The sequence below is a fragment of the Typopeltis vanoorti genome, chromosome 20 (assembly GCF_054136105.1).
Source record: "Typopeltis vanoorti isolate ZY-2024b chromosome 20, IOZ_Tvanoo_1.0, whole genome shotgun sequence".
Classification (NCBI taxonomy): domain Eukaryota; kingdom Metazoa; phylum Arthropoda; class Arachnida; order Uropygi; family Thelyphonidae; genus Typopeltis; species Typopeltis vanoorti.
In genome coordinates, this window is record NC_143568.1 from 13,525,891 (window position 1) to 13,548,453 (window position 22,563).

General features: G+C 34.5%; 1 protein-coding gene across 2 annotated transcripts in view; it reads left to right on the forward strand.

The window, feature by feature from the left end:
* Positions 1 to 22,563, forward strand: part of Sec71 (ADP ribosylation factor guanine nucleotide exchange factor Sec71) — a 581,865-nt gene that overhangs the window by 132,248 nt on the left and 427,054 nt on the right. For both annotated transcript variants that reach the window (XM_090410617.1, XM_090410618.1), the window contains exons 10-11: positions 11,971 to 12,070; positions 22,010 to 22,110. In XM_090410617.1, coding sequence (XP_090266743.1) covers positions 11,971 to 12,070; positions 22,010 to 22,110 — 201 coding nt within the window. The remainder of the gene's footprint in view (positions 1 to 11,970; positions 12,071 to 22,009; positions 22,111 to 22,563) is intronic.

Here is a 22,563-nt window from a genome sequence, read left to right on the forward strand (position 1 = left end):
TGAGCAACTGAGACAAAATATAGGATTAATTAAACATGTTTAATTATTTATGTGCTGTATTTATTCCATTAAACTTATAATGAGCTCAAACCAGCAGGTTAGTGTAAATAGTCGATGGTTCTTGTTGGGGATCTAAACAGCAGATTAGGAAAGAATCCCAGCATCCATATAGAAACATTTTGTGAAAATTTGGAAAAAAAAAAAAAAAAAACAGAAAGGTTAATACCATTATTGCTAAATATCTGGATTTCTGCTCAGGCATACTAACCCATGTTCCAACTTAATGATGTGCACAAGTTCACATGGAGAGAAGACACAAGAAATAAGAAAAGCCTCATGACTATGTCATTGTTGATAGCGATATCATCTTGCTTGTTTAGGGTGTACATCGGATTTGAAATTCGAGGCGACCATCACTTAGTTTTAAGTAAAATTAAAGAGAATATTACATTGAAATGAACAGCATGCAGGAACTTTTAAAAAGGGTTAAGATTTGAGCAGCTTTTACAGGTAAACTGACTCAGCTATACAAATATTATTGAAGAAAAAATGAAACAGTAACAAAACCTTGGAGTCTCAGTGACATACTTTGAAGAAAATATTGATTGATTCAGCTAACCTGGAATGTGGTTAAGTTCTCTGCAAAGATAAAAAATAAGAACACCATGGGGACACAAGAAGTTAAAGAAACAGTCCTAGAAAAGAAGAAAGCATAACAAAAGTTCCGAGCAATAAGTTGGCACATACCCTAAAAGAATATAGAAAAAAATATAAGAGAGCTAAGCTATGTGTAAAAGTAGCTTACAAAAAGTCATGGAAAGACTGGTAAGAATATAGAAGATAAATATGAGAAAGGCAGTAAGATGTTCTAGAGGCTATTGAAGAAGCTTAGAATTGAAGGAGAGAGAACTCTAAAAGAAATCAAAGAAAAAAGGTGATATGAAAACTAAATGTCTGGAGTAATTACTTTGAAAGACTGTTAAATGAAATAGCAGTGACAAGTGTAATAGAAAATTTTCAAGAGAAATGCAAACAGGAGTACCTATAAATACTTGAGATCGAAAAAGCTGTCAAAAACTTGAAATGTGGAACAGCTGCTAGAGTAGATGATATTCGACCAGAAATGCTCAAATATGGAGGTATAAAAGTTTTACAGTAGCTTCACCACATAATTCAGAAGGCATGGTCAGGAGATCAAATTCTAGATGATTGGAGTAAAGCTCTCATAGTACCCACCTGTGAAAAAGGGAATAAAGTTGAATGTGAGAATTGCAGAGGAATTTCTCTGCTAAGTGTTTCAGAGGTAAGATTTATGCAAATATATTTGAAAAGGGATTGAGAAAAATTGTGGAAGAGAAACTGGGAAAAGAATGAGCTGGATTCAGGATCAGATTTTCACTTTACAACAAATAGTTGAGAAATCATGGAATATGACAGGGATTTGTACTTAGGTTTTGTAGATCTGGAAAAGGCATACAACAAGGTGTCCAGGGAAAAGCTTTTCCACATAATTATATTGGGACACTATACCACAGTCTATGTTTAAGTTGTAAGTCAGTAGTTAGAACTGAAGGAAGGAATTATAGGAAGATGATTTGATGTAAAATCAGGTTTAATACATGGATGCACATTATCTCTGTTGTTATTCATCATCTATATGTTATTCGTTGTATTATGAAAGAAAGTGGCATTAAACCTGATTTTAAAATTGGAGATATCAAACTTTATGCAGATGATGTTGCACGCCTAAACACATCCAGTGCTAGTCTTTGGTATTCTCTAACTAAATTGAATAACAGCTGTAAGAAATTTTGTGTGAAAATCTGAAATCAAAAGATAAAGACAATGAAAATAGGTAGAAACATTAATAATATCAACTGCATCTGAGCAGAGAGAACAGAGAATGAGCATTAGGCACAACTTTTAGTGAAGGTGGCAAATTAAATCTGCAAATAGAGAGCAAAATTAACAGAGTATAGTAGGGAGTCAACTGAATAAATTTATTAATAATTCTTATTTAATAATTTATTAAAATAAGAGAGAAATTAGCCAAAACATTAAACTAGCAGTATACAAAACAGTGTTCACACTAGTTTTAAGTTATGGATCCAAGGGTTGGGTTAGAAATAAAACACTTAAAGATTAGAGACCACAGATATGAGAGTTCTGAGAAAAAACAGATGGCATCAGTGGCAGAATCATATTAAAAATGAAGACAACATTAGGAAGGAACGTGACATTGTTTGCATTCAAGAATGTGTGACCAGGGCTAATCTAAAGTGGTATCGTCACTTATACAGAAGAAAGGTTAGCAAAACAGGTATTTGATGCTAAGATGGCAGGAAAAAGACTTGGATTAAAATCAAGGTCTAGGTGGATTTTCAGTGAGAAGCGCCTTAGGAGAATGAAATGTTAGATACAACAATATTGAAGTGCTGACATGTAATAGACTAATTTTGAGGAAAATTGTTGGAGATTAATAATAATGTAAACTTAATCATGTAGTACTGTCATACTTGCCTGAACACTCCTTGAAAGCACATATTAGGAAATTGATGAAAGTAATGATTAAGTGCATGAAATTTACATAAGGCAGGCTATTAGTTGTGAGTTTGAGTGAAGATTAGATTTGTATAAGGGGGATGGCCTATGCTTGAATACATTTGGTATCAGAAGTCTGTAAAAACTAATTGGTATGAGACCTAATGCAGAAATTTAGGGAAACTAAATTATGATGGTAGTTATGGTGAGAATCTGTGTTTAAGAGTGACAATGTTATGTAATTGTTTTATTAATGGGAATGGGCGTTATCTTGGAAATTATTGAGGAGTGAACAATTTTGATTTTCTGTTCATCCAGTTCGGACCCATCAGGCATGTGCAAAGATGTCTGCATAAATAAGACACTAGATAAGAATAGAGATCTGCAAGTTGTCCAGCTAAGTCATGCAGACTACAGATAAGAGAATACAAAAAAAGAGGGGGGAAGGGGGATTGCTTATTATATATGTACTCAAATGCTAGGAATATCAGAGAAACAAAGGGATAGAGTTTTGTTGCCTTGGTCAGTATGTTGGTACCTCAGATTGTAGCTATTAGTGAGAGACCTGGTTATCAGACAGTACAGTGTTTTTAGGAAGGATAGACAGTGTCAGGATAGGAGAGGATGGCCATGCTGTTAATGATATCCAATGACTTGAATCCAGTTAGTATTGAGACCTGTGATTGTAATACTAGTATCAGTTTTTCACGTGGCAGTGCGTTTGAAGCCATCTGATGTGAGGTGGAGTCTAGCGCGATCAAATACATAGTGGGGTGTTGTTATAGACCTGGTGAATTGGTTGCTTGTGATGAAGAAATGCATCACTAAATAAAAACAATGGGTCTAAAAACAGTAATCATAATGGAGGACTTTAATTATCCAAACATTAATTGGGCAGCATTACAATCTCATGAGAAGAATGAAACTGAATTTATTGAGCTGTTGCAAGACAACTTCCTCAAACAGCATGTGACAAAAGAAACTCAAGGTCAAGGAGTGGTGTTAGATTTGATGAAACACTAATCAAATCTAACACCACTCCTTGACCTTGAGTTTCTTTTGTTACATGCTGCTTGAGGAAGTTCTCTTGCAACAGCTCAATAAATTCAGTTTCATTCTTCTCATGAGATTGTAATGCTGCCCAATTAATGTTTGGATAATTAAAGTCCTCCATTATGATTACTGTTTTTAGACCCATTGTTTTTATTTAGTGATGCATTTCTTCATCACAAGCAACCAATTCACCAGATCTATAACAACACCCCACTATGTATTTGATCGTGTTAGACTCCACCTCACATCAGATGGCTTCAAACGCACTGCCACATGAAAAACTGATACTAGTATTACAATTACAGGTCTCAATACTAACTGGATTCAAGTCATTGGATATCATTAACAGCATGGCCATCCTCTCCTATCCTGACACTGTCTATCCTTCCTAAAAACACTGTACTGTCTGATAACCAGGTCTCTCACTAATACCTACAATCTGAGGTACCAACATACTGACCAAGGTGACAAAACTCTATCCCTTTGTTTCTCTGATATTCCTAGCATTTGAGTACATATATAATAAGCAATCCCCCCCCCTTTTTTTTTGTATTCTCTTATCTGTAGTCTGCATGACTTAGTTGGACAACTTGCAGATCTCTATTCTTATCTAGTGTCTTATTTATGCAGACATCTTTGCACATGCCTGATGGGTCCGAACTGGATGAACAGAAAATCAAAATTGTTCACTCCTCAATTAAAGACATAACTATTCTGCATCCTGTTGGTGACAGTGATCATGTGGTACTCACTTGGGAAGTGGCTAAGTTTATGAATATTCTATTCAGAAAAGGTTACATGCTGAATTACAAAGCAGGAAATTATGACCAACTGAGGAGTATGCTGGGTTTAGCACAATGGTATTGGTTGCTGGGTGGGAAGAATATTGATAGTGCATGGGAAGCATTTAAAAAAATGTTAAAATGATGCAATATCAGAATTCGTTGTGAGAGTTCGAAGAATAAATAGGGTATGGATGTGTAATCTTATCAAGTAAAAAAATAAGAAAAGGCTGATGTGGAAGGAACACCATATGCATAAAAGTGATGTTCTCTGTGAAAATTATAAGCAGGCCAGAAGAGTCACAACTGTTGTATGGAAAGCTGAACCTGAGTATGAAAATAAAGTGGCTCTGCAAGCTAAAGACAACCCCAAAGAATTCTATTTTTATGCTGCAAGTTAAAGAAAGAATGAATATGAAAGAATAACTCTACTGAATGCAGATGGTGTGAGGGTGACAGATGCAGAAGAGATTGTTCAAGTAATCAGTGTCCATTTTGCTAAAAGCTATCAACCTGGTGTATATAACATTGAGCTTGCTGCTACCTCTTCACTGGATGAAGAAACTCAGGTGTATGAAGAGGGAGGTACTAGAACTGCTGCACAAACTGGATAAGAATTCAGCAATAGGGACTGATGGGTGCTAAAAGAGTGTTCAGTTGAAACTGACTATTCCTTTGAACCAGGCTATATAATTTGAGTCTCAGAACAGAGAAGACTCCACAGGAGTGGATAGAATGTATCGTAATCCCATTGCACAAGAGTGGTGCAAAGACTGATGTAGCCAACTATCATCCAATCAGTATCTCAGGAGTGGTAGTGAAGATTATGGAAAAGTTGGTTAAGGCTCGCATTCAGAAATGGGTTGACAGAGAATCTCTACTTTGCAATGAGCAGCATAGGTTTACAAAGGGAAGGTCATGTTTTAACAACTTGCTTGCATTCTGTAATAATGTTACCACTGAGTTAGACAAGGGGAATGGATACAGCATAATCTTTTGGATTTTGCTAAAGTTTTTGACAGAATACAGCATGGAAAAACTGTTGCATAAATTGGAGAATATAGGATTTCATTATAAAATATTAGCACGGATAAGAGGATGGATGACTGACAGATATCAAAAAGTGGTATATGGAGGATGTGAGTCTGCAAAATTTAAGGTACCAGTGGTGTATGACAAGATCAGTCCTTGATCCACTTTTATTTAATCTGTACATTAATGACATTGAAAAGGATTTGACTGATGACATGCAGCTGTTTGCTGATGATGCAAAGATAGGTAGGGGTAATCTGGAATGTGACTGATATGCAGTACTTGCAGAACGATTGGAATAGGTGCTGGAATTGTGGGCATGGGAAAATGGATGTGATTTCAGTGTCAGAAAAAACATCATGAAATACATGCAGTAAATGTAACTGCATGTATTTCGGCATAATTCGATATCCAATGTTGCATTATATTGATGGAATTGTGCTAGAAGAAACTGATCAGGCTATGGAATCTTGGAGTTGTAGTAGACAGGAAGTTGAAGTTCAAGGGTCATATAGCAAAACTTGTAAATACAATTCAGTGAATAATTCCATTGCTGAAACAAACCTTAACATGTAAAGATAAGGAAGCCATTTTGCCTCTTTAGATGGCCCTTGAATAAGACCTCACTTGGACTATTGTGTGCATGTCTGGTCTCCTGGAGAGAGTGCAAAGGAGAGTGTTAAAAATGACATCAGGATTGTGGAATACTGATTATGAAGCTAGATTGAGAATTTGTAGGTTGCCGACACTATTAAGCAGGAGAAAGAGGGTTGATATGATTGAGACTTACGAACTTCTGAAAAGGTCATTCAGGATTTCATTTGGAAGAAATTTTCATTTTATGGATGGTGGAAAAAGGATGAGAGAGCATTCTTGGAAGCTGAGAATGAATGCCGTGAAGAAAGAGGTAGGATCTATTTTTTTCTTTCATAGAGTGATGTGCATGGAATGGATTGCCATTGGGTGTTGTATGTGCAAGCAGTGTGAATGAATTTAAGAACAAGTATCACAACTGGTGTGTGTAGTATGTTGTCTCCCTTCAATGAGTCCCTGACTCTCTGGAGGCCTCTCTTAATAATAATAATAATTTACATTGTTCAATGCTTTGATAGAGCTCTCTCCCACCCACACAGACTTCCAAACATGAAATTAGCCATATATCTTTGATCCAAGTCTTGTTTCATTGAAGAATACCCTTATATATATATATATATATATATATATATATATATACTAAAGTATAAAGAGCTAATAAGCTTCATTTCGGCAATGAAAACATTACTTAAATTAAGGGGATATTGAATCCCACATAGTTTTAAAACCGAATAAGAAACTCAAAGATTGGAATCAGAGAGTTTCTTGCCGAATATAGTAAACTATAAAGTATCAGCGGACACTAGCGTTAGCCAATGCAAGTGATCCAGTACATAGTACATTACTGGGCAACTCGTTGCAAAGGTGGAGGAAGAAGTTCAGATCGCTATTCTTAGGTATTTTCCATAATGTAAAAACACATTTCTTAGGAAATGTATGCTGTTATTACATTATGGAGGGAGGTCACTACCCAGACCGGTTTCAGCCTTTTTTGAGGCTTCATCAGTGAGCAGCTAGACCTAATACCAAAGTGTATAGCGAAAAGAACTTATGTACTTTGCGAACGAGTTTTCCAAACAGGTGCAACCATTAAGTTACTAAAGTATAAAGAGCTAATAAGCTTCATTTCGGCAATGAAAACATTACTTAAATTAAGGGGATATTGAATCCCACATAGTTTTAAAACCGAATAAGAAACTCAAAGATTGGAATCAGAGAGTTTCTTGCCGAATATAGTAAACTATAAAGTATCGGCGGACACTAGCGTTAGCCAATGCAAGTGATCCAGTACATAGTACATTACTGGGCAACTCGTTGCAAAGGTGGAGGAAGAAGTTCAGATCGCTATTCTTAGGTATTTTCCATAATGTAAAAACACATTTCTTAGGAAATGTATGCTGTTATTACATTATGGAGGGAGGTCACTACCCAGACCGGTTTCAGCCTTTTTTGAGGCTTCATCAGTGAGCAGCTAGACCTAATACCAAAGTGTATAGCGAAAAGAACTTATGTACTTTGCGAACGAGTTTTCCAAACAGGTGCAACCATTAAGTTACTAAAGTATAAAGAGCTAATAAGCTTCATTTCAGCAATGAAAACATTACTTAAATTAAGGGGATATTGAATCCCACATAGTTTTAAAACCGAATAAGAAACTCAAAGATTGGAATCAGAGAGTTTCTTGCCGAATATAGTAAACTATAAAGTATCGGCGGACACTAGCGTTAGCCAATGCAAGTGATCCAGTACATACATTACTGGGCAACTCGTTGCAAAGGTGGAGGAAGAAGTTCAGATCGCTATTCTTAGGTATTTTCCATAATGTAAAAACACATTTCTTAGGAAATGTATGCTGTTATTACATTATGGAGGGAGGTCACTACCCAGACCGGTTTCAGCCTTTTTTGAGGCTTCATCAATGAGCAGCTAGACCTAATACCAAAGTGTATAGCGAAAAGAACTTATGTACTTTGCGAACAAGTTTTCCAAACAGGTGCAACCATTAAGTTACTAAAGTATAAAGAGCTAATAAGCTTCATTTCGGCAATGAAAACATTACTTAAATTAAGGGGATATTGAATCCCACATAGTTTTAAAACCGAATAAGAAACTCAAAGATTGGAATCAGAGAGTTTCTTGCCGAATATAGTAAACTATAAAGTATCGGCGGACACTAGCGTTAGCCAATGCAAGTGATCCAGTACATAGTACATTACTGGGCAACTCGTTGCAAAGGTGGAGGAAGAAGTTCAGATCGCTATTCTTAGGTATTTTCCATAATGTAAAAACACATTTCTTAGGAAATGTATGCTGTTATTACATTATGGAGGGAGGTCACTACCCAGACCGGTTTCAGCCTTTTTTGAGGCTTCATCAGTGAGCAGCTAGACCTAATACCAAAGTGTATAGCGAAAAGAACTTATGTACTTTGCGAACGAGTTTTCCAAACAGGTGCAACCATTAAGTTACTAAAGTATAAAGAGCTAATAAGCTTCATTTCGGCAATGAAAACATTACTTAAATTAAGGGGATATTGAATCCCACATAGTTTTAAAACCGAATAAGAAACTCAAAGATTGGAATCAGAGAGTTTCTTGCCGAATATAGTAAACTATAAAGTATCGGCGGACACTAGCGTTAGCCAATGCAAGTGATCCAGTACATAGTACATTACTGGGCAACTCGTTGCAAAGGTGGAGGAAGAAGTTCAGATCGCTATTCTTAGGTATTTTCCATAATGTAAAAACACATTTCTTAGGAAATGTATGCTGTTATTACATTATGGAGGGAGGTCACTACCCAGACCGGTTTCAGCCTTTTTTGAGGCTTCATCAGTGAGCAGCTAGACCTAATACCAAAGTGTATAGCGAAAAGAACTTATGTACTTTGCGAACGAGTCGCAAAGCTATACACTTTGGTATTAGGTCTAGCTGCTCACTGATGAAGCCTCAAAAAAGGCTGAAACCGGTCTGGGTAGTGACCTCCCTCCATAATGTAATAACAGCATACATTTCCTAAGAAATGTGTTTTTACATTATGGAAAATACCTAAGAATAGCGATCTGAACTTCTTCCTCCACCTTTGCAACGAGTTGCCCAGTAATGTACTATGTACTGGATCACTTGCATTGGCTAACGCTAGTGTCCGCCGATACTTTATAGTTTACTATATTCGGCAAGAAACTCTCTGATTCCAATCTTTGAGTTTCTTATTCGGTTTTAAAACTATGTGGGATTCAATATCCCCTTAATTTAAGTAATGTTTTCATTGCCGAAATGAAGCTTATTAGCTCTTTATACTTTAGTAACTTAATGGTTGCACCTGTTTGGAAAACTCGTTTGCAAAGTACATAAGTTCTTTTCGCTATACACTTTGGTATTAGGTCTAGCTGCTCACTGATGAAGCCTCAAAAAAGGCTGAAACCGGTCTGGGTAGTGACCTCCCTCCATAATGTAATAACAGCATACATTTCCTAAGAAATGTGTTTTTACATTATGGAAAATACCTAAGAATAGCGATCTGAACTTCTTCCTCCACCTTTGCAACGAGTTGCCCAGTAATGTACTATGTACTGGATCACTTGCATTGGCTAACGCTAGTGTCCGCCGATACTTTATAGTTTACTATATTCGGCAAGAAACTCTCTGATTCCAATCTTTGAGTTTCTTATTCGGTTTTAAAACTATGTGGGATTCAATATCCCCTTAATTTAAGTAATATATATATATATATATATATATATATAATAAATTTGAAGAAATTCAGTGAAGTTCTTATTCTTTAGCTTTGGTAATGGTACATATCCATGCTGATATAATGACCTCACTGAACTTAATGCATGTGATTTTTCCCTCACGAATGCATTTCTCAGTGGATTGATTTCATTTGATGCTAAGCCCTTCGATTTGCAACATTTCAATGTTGGAAAATACTGTTGAACTTCCATCTAGATGCAGTTATGAATGGTTTATAATATTTACAAAACAATATTTCCATCTGTAGAGATGAAATATTTAGTTTTGTAAATATAAATTATAAATCTCTAGAAAAGGTCATTGACATATAGAAGGAAAAGAGCAAACAAAAGAACAGATCAGTGTTGTTTCCTCTGCTTTAGATGCAATGCAAAGTTTTAAGGTGAAACTGGCAACCAACTAAGAAAGACAGAAGGCAGATCATGTATGATTAGAACTTACTGAAGAGGCTTTTGTGCAAATATGATATTGATACAGATTTTTGTATGGCATTTCTCTGAAGGTGATAACATACAGAAAGTGATCTCCTATATTTGACAGTGGCAGAATCCAAATGGACATTCATTTATGGGTAGAAAGGTTTTCATATAGTGTAAAAATTGACTCTTCATGTATTTCTTGGAAAGGACTAAAGTGAGAGAGAGAAGACAGGATAGAACTTTGATGGTAAAGATTATGGACCTACTTCTATATAAGAATTGACTCCATATTCAATCTTTTGGTATTCAGATTGAACAAGTTCTTAATGTTTTGCTAGTAAAAAAAATAAAAGGTAACATTGAATGCTGTGTGTTTGGATTGACAGGAGGTAAATATTTATTTAGATCATCAAATCAGATGGAGGAGGAAATAAAAAGCTAATGAATTGCTTTTTATTTCCTCCTCCATCTGATTTGTAGGAAATACAGAGTTGTAGGAAAACAAAGCCAGAAAAGGATTTAATGAAACCCTAAAGCATTATTCTTGATTCTTATCTGGGATAAACTGGATAAGGATAAGAATATAAAGTGGAATGAGGAATAAATGTTTTCATTACTTTGAGAATTATTTACAGATGCATTTAGTGTGAATGGTTGGATCAGATGATTGGAAACAGTTTGACTATAGCCCACTTGAAATGCAGAATAAAAATAATTAGAGTCATTCTCTCTCATTTTTATAAAATGTCAGTTGCGAGCACTTTGTCTGTTAACGGATTTAAGGAGAGGTATGATAGTTTTTGTGGATAGTTTGGATCTCCAGCATTGAGTCTTGGGACTCCATGGAGGTGCCCATATAATAATAATGACAGGCATCACAAGGTTGAATGTTGCTTCTTGGAAGAAGAAAGCAACACCAACTATGCACAATATGTTTAGAAGGATTATTGTGAGTAAGAAATAGTGTTTACCATGGTTATGATAATATGTTTTTTGCTTACTGGTAAGTGTACAAACAGGTTGTGTAAGATTGTTCATAATACCAGTTGCATTGGCTTCTTTACAGGATAGATTAGTGCAGTTGGTAAATGAGGAGTTATTGGAGTTGTGAACATTAAAATGTCAGAGAATTATGACCTCTCTTAGTAAAGTTGGATGGGAGAAAAAGAAAATCAAAAGGATTTAAATGACTAGTGCCATTATGAGAGGAATGGAGACAGTAAATGAATTTGATAAATTGAGGTAAAGAGCTTTTTAGCTAATGATTAAAGATTGAGGACGGAAAAACCAGAACTCCATGGTTGCCTCAAGAAATTAAAGATATCACATTTAAAACAAAAAAGCTTATTGAATGTTCCTGATAAGTAATTCAGTATGTGCTCTGAGAGAATAGAGCAAAAAAAATTATAAGAAAACAATGCAATGTGTAAAATTAGCTAAACAAAAGTGATGGCTGGACTTTCATAATCATGGAAGATGTATATCAAGAAGGTGGCAAGATATGAAAGGTATTGATAAAGCTTAGGAATGGGGGAAAGAGTAACGGAAAAGGATTCCAGTGATGCAACTGGTATCCATATTTGAGATGTCAAGAAGTTAAAATTTTGCATCTAGACTCATTCCTACTCCTGGATCAAAGAGGAGATCCTTTAACTTTTTTTTTTGTGTTGGTTTTTTTAGCCTGAATGCATAAATGACTAGACAGACTTTCCTCTTAATATAATACATTTAATATTTTACCAGTACATCTAATGTCTGGAACTTCAAAACACTGAAATATGTTTTTCCTTGCAGGTTTTTTTTAAGGAAATTTTTCTTAATATTTTGGAAACACCTAGTAGTTCGTTTGAACATAAGTGGATGGTAATTCAAGCTTTAACCAGAATATGTGCAGGTAATCAAAATTTTTCAATCTCTTATTTTCAAGTTATTTTTTTTTTGTGAAATGAACAATTAAAAACAAATTGGATTAATTATTTAGATTTAAGGATAAACCTGTAAACTTAATAGTAATTTTAGTACATTTTGAATCAAATTATTGCCAATAGTTGGTAAAAAAAAATGATTTCGAATTTTAATTGAACATAGATATTGAATTATTAAGTGTATACATAATAAAGTGAGGTGTTGTTAAAATAATCATTATTTAAGGTATTTAAAAAAAATTATTCTAAAAGTCCATTGAAATGATCATTTTGTATTAGCTTTTAAATAATTTTCAAACTTTTCAGTTAGTTTTCCTGGTTGGCATGACTGAATAATATTCCACTTTCCAACCACACTATGGCGAGGATGTCTTATGTCTTTAGGAGATTGACTTTTTCTTTGTCCTAGTGTGACTGCTATCTTGCATATTGAAAGCCTCAAGTGATTTGCAGATGTCCTTTGTTTGGCATCTAGAGTAGGATTCTTATTGAACTCTTGGACTATGTGCGTTAACAAATGTTACAGGTGTCCTTTGGTTGATAGGATTGACATTTTTGAGTCAGATACCATTATCGAATACTAGATTAGCTATATGGCTACAGTTACTCATGTCACAGTTGTGTAATTCTGAAATTACTTAAATGTTTTATTTTTTATTTTTATAGTTATTCTTAAAGTATAGTACACTATTAGTTTAATCATTTAAGTCCATGTTATTGCGAAGAAGCTATTTTAGCAATTGTGGTTCATTTGTAATCATGGAATATGCATAAAATTTTTTTCAAGAAATTCATTCAGATTTAATATACATATTAGTAATTGTTTAATAAAATATTTGTATGCTGTTCACTACAAGTAGATATACTTCAGTGAGAGGTAACCAGGTTTTAATTTGTATGTGTTTTTTATTTATGCTATCTGTATTTCCTTAACACATTTTGCTATGTGGCTAATAGCATCTTCAGGAGATTGCTTATAACAAAAGTTAAAAACTGACAGAACATTTTCCAACAATCAATTATATCTATAAATCGAAAAGATTGGAATGATAGTTCAGTCATGAGTGTCATTATGGTATGTCATGTGCAGTCTCTACATTGTTGTGTAAACTCTGTATGTGATTGCTGTCATAGAACAGATCTTTAGTGTTACACATTGTAATTAATGACTTCCAAATGGCATGAAGGATCATTCCTTGGGTTTTATTTAGTGTTCCTTTCAAGCGAATCATTTTGGAGGACTCTTTGAACAACCTATTGAAGTAATTTTCTTCATCAGAAATCCATTATATTAAATGCAAAGAGAAGCCTAGATGTTGATTATTCATAGTAGTGCTTCATGGTATAAACAGTATTAGAGGAACAAAATAAATGTACTTATAATATTTCTGCTGTACTCTGAAGATGCTGATTTCAAAACAGCACCTTCAGAGTACAAACACATATTTATTACAGAACACAAAGTACTCAACCAGGTGGCTGCAGATATAATTGAAATTGTGACTGCAAAAAGAACTAGTATCCATTTCAGATGTACTACCCTGTAGGACCCAATAAACCTTTCTTTTAGTGTTGCACGGTGATCAGCATTCATTTTAGAAATTATGGAGTTTACAACCATGTTATAAATAACTATTTTAATTTCCTGATGTTTCATATATACTCCAGATCATCATCTGGAGTATATACAAGTACAAGCTGAGTTACATTACATACAATAAGCTAAAGAAACAATGATTTGACCATGGGTTATTCTACTGGCATGACCTCTAGTGAAAAAAAAAAAATTACAACTTGATTCTTTAGAAACCACATCAAAGCTAAATTCTATTTAACATAACATGAGAAAAACATTCTTTTTTATCTATAGGATAGTCTTCTTTCAATAATAATGATGTCCTATTTTATCATTACAATTGTTATTTTTGATTTAGGATTCTGAATTATCTACAGTCCTGTTTATAGTTAACTCTTGGAGAAAGAGAGATTCCTTGGGTTGAATGTGTGCCTTCCATATGCTTGGGATTTTTAGACCATCATTATTGTTCAGATTAGGGTGGTTGATAAGAATCTCACAGGCGTCCTTCAATTTGTGTTCATACCATGTTTTGGCGTGATGTAAACAACTGGTGCTTTTCCAGTCAATTCTATATAGAGTGTTCAGGGCATGATCAGAAAGGCCAGCTTCACCATAGTTATTATATTTAATTTATCGTTTATGTCACATTAAATATAATAACTATGGTCAATCTTTGGTAAATTAATGAACCCATGCTTAATTAAGATTAAGGCTTCATATCTAATGCTGATTTAAAAAAAAAAAAAACATCTCAGACTTTTGTGCCATATAGTGGTCTTCCATTTAATCCTCTGTGATAGAGTATCCAGTGTATAGTCTGCCATTCTTGACTTTCCATAATGATGAGAATGAAAGAATGTAGTTTTTACATTCTTCGAGGTGGATTTTCGCAAGATCTACCTGATCTCTTAAGCTGTTGATCAGTTCTTTTTCCATATCTTTTGCATCATTTCAGATTTACAGTATTCGGGAAGAGGTGCATAGTATGCTTATGATAACATGTTGCATACCTCTTTCTTATGCTTCCTTTCAGAAGCCAAACTGGTCAACTTCAGTTTTAGTACCTAAGCACATGATTAGTGCTTAACTTTTCAGGATCCAAATTACTAATCTCCATAGTTCTATTTATCATCACGAGATGGCTGAAGCATGCATGGCTTCTGAATAACAGTTAATTTATTTCAGAAGCCATTTTGATTAACTACAGTTTGCTGTCATCAGTAGTCCACAATCGATGTGCATTGTGAACTTTGCTTGCGTTATTTAAGATTTGTGCTTGAATAATTGCTTTTAAACATATTTTTACATGTTACTTTTAAAGTTTTAAACCAAAAACATCATATTAATTGTAAAAGTAAATTGTTTCATGAAAGAAATTTATGATTGTAAAATAAAGATAGTAATTATTGTTGTGACATGTAGAATAATGAATCAGATAGTGATCCTCTACTCAGAAACCCCAATTCAAGGAAACATTTTCGTATTTATTCTGATTTATCATCTAACTCAAACAATTGAAAATATTGCTATTCATTTAGTTACTTTTACTGAAGCAAAATGTTCAAATACTGGATGAAAACAGAGCCAGAATCCTGACAGATGGATTTGAAATATTCAAAACCATAAAAGACTACAAGGTATGCAGTACAAAAATAGGAATTAATGTTTTAATGCCTGGAAGTGAATTTCAGAATAAATCATGTGCGCTTGGAAATGTAATCAAAATATCACTTCCGATCAAAGACTACAAGCAATGAGAATATTTTATAACTTGAGTCAAGTTAAAATATTTTTATACAGGATTTGATTAGAATTACAGCACTAAAAAGATGCCATATCAAAGATGACACCAGGAAGTCAAGATCTCATTCTTTCATATTTTGTATTTGACAAGACAGAGAAGATGTTTATATTTGCAAGAAGTATTTTAAGGACACCTATCAGATAAGCCTGTGACTATGCTAAAAGAAAAAGAAGAGCTGCCAATAGAGAGGACTGGAAGGACATGGTGCTGCACACTCGCATCGAGGAAGCTACATGATGATGATGATCAGATAAGCCATGGACAAACATACAGTTGCAGTTTAAAAGATTAACCACATTGTCTCTGAAGGATTGATGAGGTCACCATGTTCTAGATAATAAAATTGATGATGCACATGTCATAAAACATAAATTTGCTTCCTGCTGATTCCAATCACTATTGTTACGTCGTCGTTTTTTCCTATAATTCACCTCTATTGTTCTCCTTTGTGCCTACTGAGATATAACTTCTAAACTGACCATCTGGGGCCGTTTCCCATTTTGAGCTCTGACAAAATTTGTCAGAGCTCAAAGATAGAAACTCTTATCCAGAGAAACCTTCCCAGAAATCAAGTAATACTTTATCTAGTTTAAGTAGGTAAGTAAATTTCAGAGTTCTCAGTATACAGTCATAGCCTTGACAATCTTAAATTTCCCTTTTTCCCTCTAAGCATAGGTTTGATATTTTCGTGAGTGGTAAAATTCAATCTCTTACTCAGACAAACTCAGGTATACATGGGAAGGCATGTTTATTAATTATCTAAGAACTTTACAATTTGAACAACACATATATTCAAAGCTAATCAAGATCAATTCTAAATTACAAGTAAAGCAAGGCAAGTTATTTATACACACTCATGATTCATCTGAATCACAAACATGGCTCTCGATATCAAACTAGATTACTGCTACTAACGGCCCATACATTAACTTGGGTTTAGACAATTTATGAACATGGACTACCAGTCCGATTCAATCAACATAACACAGGAAACTGTCTCTAAAATCTCACTATCTTCTTTTCTAATCTCTGTCCATTTTACACATTTGTCACTAATAGATAATACATAAAATGAAGATTTGTACGTTACCACCTTGTTAGATGATTTCTCGATCCTTCCGTCTGTTCTTTGTTATGGATTGTTCCTCTGTACAGTGATCTACTGCCACGTGGAGTCACATGCTTGTCCCGAATTAGCCCCTTGGTCGCTGCTTTTAACACAATTTACCTTCATAGGGAATCCTTTGCTGCTTTCTCATCAGTTAGAACCAGATCGATAGCCAAAACTTGAAACACTGCCGTCATCTCATGCTAAACTTCTTTGATTCGCACCACTCAGCAACTGGAAACACGTTGCCACTATTCCGTCTTCAGATGTCTTATTAGATATCAGCCATGCTGACCTGCTTCGGAACTCCGAGCCAGAAACCCACGTGGAGGGAACACCACAGGAACCAAAACCAGAAACGTAAAAGAAGCCAAAAGAGAGTCTCAAGCCACGTGAGTTCGTTTTTAAACTCTTCTATAGCGCTCTCTTCTGTACTCCAAGCTTGTCTATGAAGCTTTCCTATTTGCTGTCACCAAACAATGTCACCCCCTCGCTGAACGAGGATCGCTCTCTTCGGGGAACGCGAATTTCAAGTGCCTTCCACGAATGCCTACTCATCGTTTGTTACATCATCTTTGGTGGTCGAACTGCAACCTTTGAACTTTCGTTCGCACGACCACGATTTTATACATGGCATAGTTTAATATTGATGTTTTTGAAAGTTTAAGATTTCCATCTATTTTAGGCAATACTTTAAACATAGTACAATCTAATATTTATTTCCTTCTTCGATTTCATTTTAATTTAGGATTCAAATTCTTCCTTTATATTTTAATTCCCTTCTTAAGCAAAGTTAACATCTGCATTTTCACATATTATGTCTGTTTTGCCAAGTGTGCTTTTGCTTGATATTGTTGTTCTTGTTAAATCTTGAATGGTGCAGTGCTATTCTTGATATTCTTGATAGAACCATCATTCAAGATCTAACACTATACAAAATCTCCTAGGCGACTATATTTGAATCCAGACCTTAATATTAAAAAAAAGCATGAAATCTGTGTTCATTTGATAGTATAGAGAAATCATTCAAAAGTTCTTTGACATCAGAAAGGTGAGCTCAAGGTGTCTTCCAGAGACTTAAATTTGATTAGAAAGTACACAGGAAAGGAAGGGAAGAAAATTCATTTATGGATTAGATATGGCATTGTAATGTGATATGAGTCACCTGAAAGTTAATAGGTAAGAATAAAGTGAAGTGTCACATCCTCTGCACTTCCAGAAACATTCAAAACTCACAACTGTACTGGCATGTAATGGATGAGTCTTCTTGAGAACTGATTTATTTGTGCATATTTGGGGCATAGCATTACACTGAATATCCAGTATTATTCTAGTATCTTAATTATGAGTAAACTCAGAATTGAGGGGGAAAGGTAAGATCAATAAAGAGAGAATTGGAATTATTGATAGTCTCATATAGTCAAAAATAGCAAATAATTAGAGCAACACTCTGCACTGTAAATTAGAATTGTGCCCTCCTTTTAAGTCATCACTACCTTCAGATTTCTTCCTCTTCAAAACCTGAAAAGAATATTTGGGTGAAAACAGAAATATGTGACAGCAATGTAGACATGATCTGCAGTGACTCTCAACTCATCCTGAAGGGAGAGTGATATACTGTAATCAGAATTACAAGTTAAATATAAATCAGTCTCATATGAATGGTCTCATAAAATGGGTTACACTTGAAATCCTTAGCCAATCCATGGTATATAATGTACTGTATATTTGTAAATAGCCTTTCATGAGTAAGAGCAACATAAAAAAAAAATACCACTTTAGTTTCAGTAGCATACAAAAGAATTTCTAGTCTTTGAAGTTTTTGTACACAGTCATATTCATTTTTAGAAAATGATTTATAGAAATGGTACAGTTGACTATCTCAGTTTTGAATTCAAGTATATTTGTTATTGATATAACTTTGCTCTGTTTTCTGTAGTGTCTAGTTGAAATCCATTTCCTTCTCTTACCATATTATAATTCTTATTTTTGATAGAATTAAATGCATAACATTGTTTATGTTAATTTCTAGATGCTTCCTTGTAAAATAACATATTTTTTTTTTTGTGAACTGTTTTAATAATTTAAATCCTCTGTGGAATGAACTGTCTTTGAAAAGATTTGCTAATGAATGTTACAAATGACGAGGCATACCAGGTCTGCTCATGTGCATATCGATAAAATGTTGATATTTTCATTGAAAGATGCATCAGCATTCTGTTAAGTGATGTGAATTCATATTTCTGCTGATGTATACTTATTTATTTTCTGTTTTACACAACTGAGTCACCCTGATTGGCCAAGCAGATAGTATACCCAATACCCTCTTCGACTTACAATCTGTGAACATCTTTAGAATTTAGCTGGGTTTCTTCATTAAAGTCATGTGATTCTATATTTAAGATTAAAACTTTAGAGCATGTCAAATATTGAGTGCACTTTTCAGAGTTCTTATTCTTCGAGTAGTGAAACATGCAGCATGATAATAGCTAAATAATAAATTTACTTAGTGGGTTTATATATTTATTTAAAAAAAAAAAGTGGCTAAGGAATTGGTAAATATTAGATTGCAGAGGAGTGCCTCTCCCCAATACAAAATATAAAATGTAAATTACTCCAGGCAGAAATATAAATGCTGAATTATTTTACTTAACTACGTTTTTCTACTCACATAAGTGAAAAAAAATTAAACACATGATTGGAGGTTGGCTGGCATCATTGAATAAGGAACAGAGCCTTCTGCTGCACTACTCCCCATTTAAGATAGTTTTTGGCTTAAAATTATAATTTAAACTTGAAAAAAGTATGTAAATTAAGAGCTCCTGCCTAAATTTTCAAATAAAATCTGTTGATCTTATTTCTTAAAATGAGATCAACAGAAAATAAAGTTCACGTTAGAGCTTGAAAAGAATAACCAATTGCCTTTTCTAGACACACTAATAAAGAAACAATAGAATGGACCAACCAGCTCACAACCTATCGAAAACCAACAGACTGGACGTTACCTGCACTTCAAATCATCTCACCATATTGTGCAAAAACTCAGCATAATACATATGTTTAAAAATAGAGCGACCAATATTATCTCAGAAGAAAAAGATCTCCTTGATGAACACGCTCTCATATCTCAAACACTAGTAAACAACGGTTACCCAAAAATTCTAATCAAAAAAAGATTCTTCATAGAAACCTTCCACAGCAACAACCTCCTGTCATGCAACATACATTGTCCATCGTCATCCCTTATGCAGGCTCAGTTTCAACAAAAATAGCCAAACTCCTGAAGTCTTTCAACGTCAGAGTTGCTCTCAAACCTGTCAAAACTATATGCCACATTTTAAGATCTCCTAAGAACATTAATGCCTTCTTCAAATATGCAGGCATATACAACAACCCATGTTCCTGTGGATTAAATTACATAGACCAAACATCAAGAAGCCTGGAAATTCGAAAAAAAAAAAAGAACATATAGGAACAACAACAGAACAGATACTTCAGGATTAGCCCATCACTTCTCGATCTCTAACCACACCATCAATTGGGATAACAGCTCCATGCCTTATATACACCCTCTGCCTAAAAAGAAACCGAACTTTTCAAAAATAGAAGAAACTAGTGACGCCACCTGTTGTATCATTTTGTTGTCGAAAGTGGCAGCCTTCATTAATGTTGTGTCAACTGTTTATGACATTTGTTTCATTAGAAGCCGAGTTATAGTGCCAAGAGTGACAGTGTGTTTTGATGAATGGTCAGAAAATTAGTTTCAAACAGAGAGCTGCGATTGATTTTTGTGTTAAATTTGGTAAAAGTTTTACCCAAATGCATCAAATGCTTCAAAAAGTATAGGTAATGAATGCTTATCCTGTACTCAAGTTTACAAGTGGTTTTAGCAATTTCAAAGTGGGCGTGAGACTCTTGAGTATGACGTAAAGCCGGGCCATCCAAAAACTGGACTGAGCGAAGTTAACATCCAAGAAGTGCGTGATTTCATTAAAGAAAACACAAAATAGTCCGTGAGATTGATTGAAGATGAATTGGGGATTCCAAAATCAACTGTGCACAGCATTTTGACCGTGAGTTTGGGCCTTCGTAAATTGAATTCGCGATTTGTTCCCCACAAGTTGACTGACGACCAAAAAATGTATCGAATTGAACATTGCAAGGACCTCATTAAAACCACTTGTAAGGACTCAAACTTCCTTGAAACAATTGTTACTGGTGACGAAACATGGTGTTTTGACTATGAGCCCGAAACAAAGCCCCAGAGTGCTGAGTGGAGACCACCAGAAGAAGGGCATCCGAAAAAAAATCTCTTGGAGAAGTCAAAAGTAAAGACGATACTGATTTGTTTCTACAATTTCAAGGGCATTATCCACAAAGAATTCATTCCTCCTGGCCAGATGGTCAACGGTGAGTTTTATCTCGAAGTTTTGAAGCGATTGATAGCGATAATTCGCCATGTACGGCATGAATATCGTGATGCAGGCAGCTGGTTACTTTTGCACGATAATGCACCATGTCATCGTTCAAACATTGTAAGAAAGTTTTTGAGCAAAAATCAAGTTTGTGTGTTGGATCACTCGCTGTATTCACCTGATTTAGCACACTGTGACTTCTTTCTCTTCCCCTGACTTTATTTGCCAATGAAAGGAAAGCGATATGACACCATTGAAAACGTCCAGCAGTAACCACAACCCTCAACAGTATCCCAAAAAACCGATATAAAAAAAATCTCATTTAACGAATTAATTGACCATGCCAAATGCTGTATCGAAGCTGAAGGAGAGTATATTGATTGAAATAAATGATTTGAATAATTATAATTGGCCTGTGTTTTAGTTTCTAGCAAAAGTTCGGTTTCTTTTTGGACAGGGGGTGTAGAAGATGATTTTTCAATGTAGACACTTCAAAGAAGCCACGGTTGTACTCCATTCGGGAGAAAATCTAAACAGAAATCAAGGAATGATTGTGAAAGACATCTGGAAAAGCCTAATAAATTCACTCAGCTTACCAGAATTTCATTTCGCTAAAAACTATATAACGCACTCAATAAACAATGAAACCGTGAGATAATTGAGACACTATGCTTATGATGTTACATGTTAGTTTTAATTTATTTGACTGTTACTCCATTCTTTTACTAGCAAGCGTTAGTGTATATCGTTATACTTGTCCTGAAGAAGCCAGACAGAATAGCTGGTGAAACTTGTTGACAATTTGTGTATATCATTTTAAGAAATTTTAATACGAGAGAAAAAATAGTATTATTATAGCTTTGTTTTGGATTTTTATATTCCTTATTTTTTAACATCAAGTTTCTAAAATACATTTCTTAGTTTATTGTTTATCTGCATTGTAGCCAGTTTTCATTTTGATATCTGCAGATTGTAATCTTTTTCTCCCTCTTCTGTTTTTAGATGCCCAAAGTGTAGTCGATATCTATGTCAATTATGACTGTGATCTTGCTGCTGCCAATATTTTTGAGAGGTTGGTGAATGATTTATCAAAAATAGCTCAGGTAAGTTTAATTCTGGCAAGATAATAGTTTGAAATAATTAACAAAAAAAAAACAGCTTTTATATTTTTTATTTTTGCATGTGCTCTGTTTCTATTACTGATACCTGGAATTGTTCTTGAAACATATTGATAATCACTATGCTTGGTAATTTTTGGAAGAGAATTGCCAATGAGACATCTGTTATGCAGCATATAGCAATTTTTCATAATTTCATACATGAGTGATTATCTTGTGCTCTAAAGCATAAGATAATGGGAAATTGATAATGTCATCAATTTCCTGATATGGAGGAAATTTCCTGGCTGTCACAGTAACCTGAACACCCCTAAGGAGTATTCAGGTTACTGTGACAGCACTACATGATTAAGTTGATATTATTATTAATCTGTTATCAACAATTTTCCTCAAAATCAATCTTTTACTTGTGAGCACTCCAATATTGTCATATCTAAC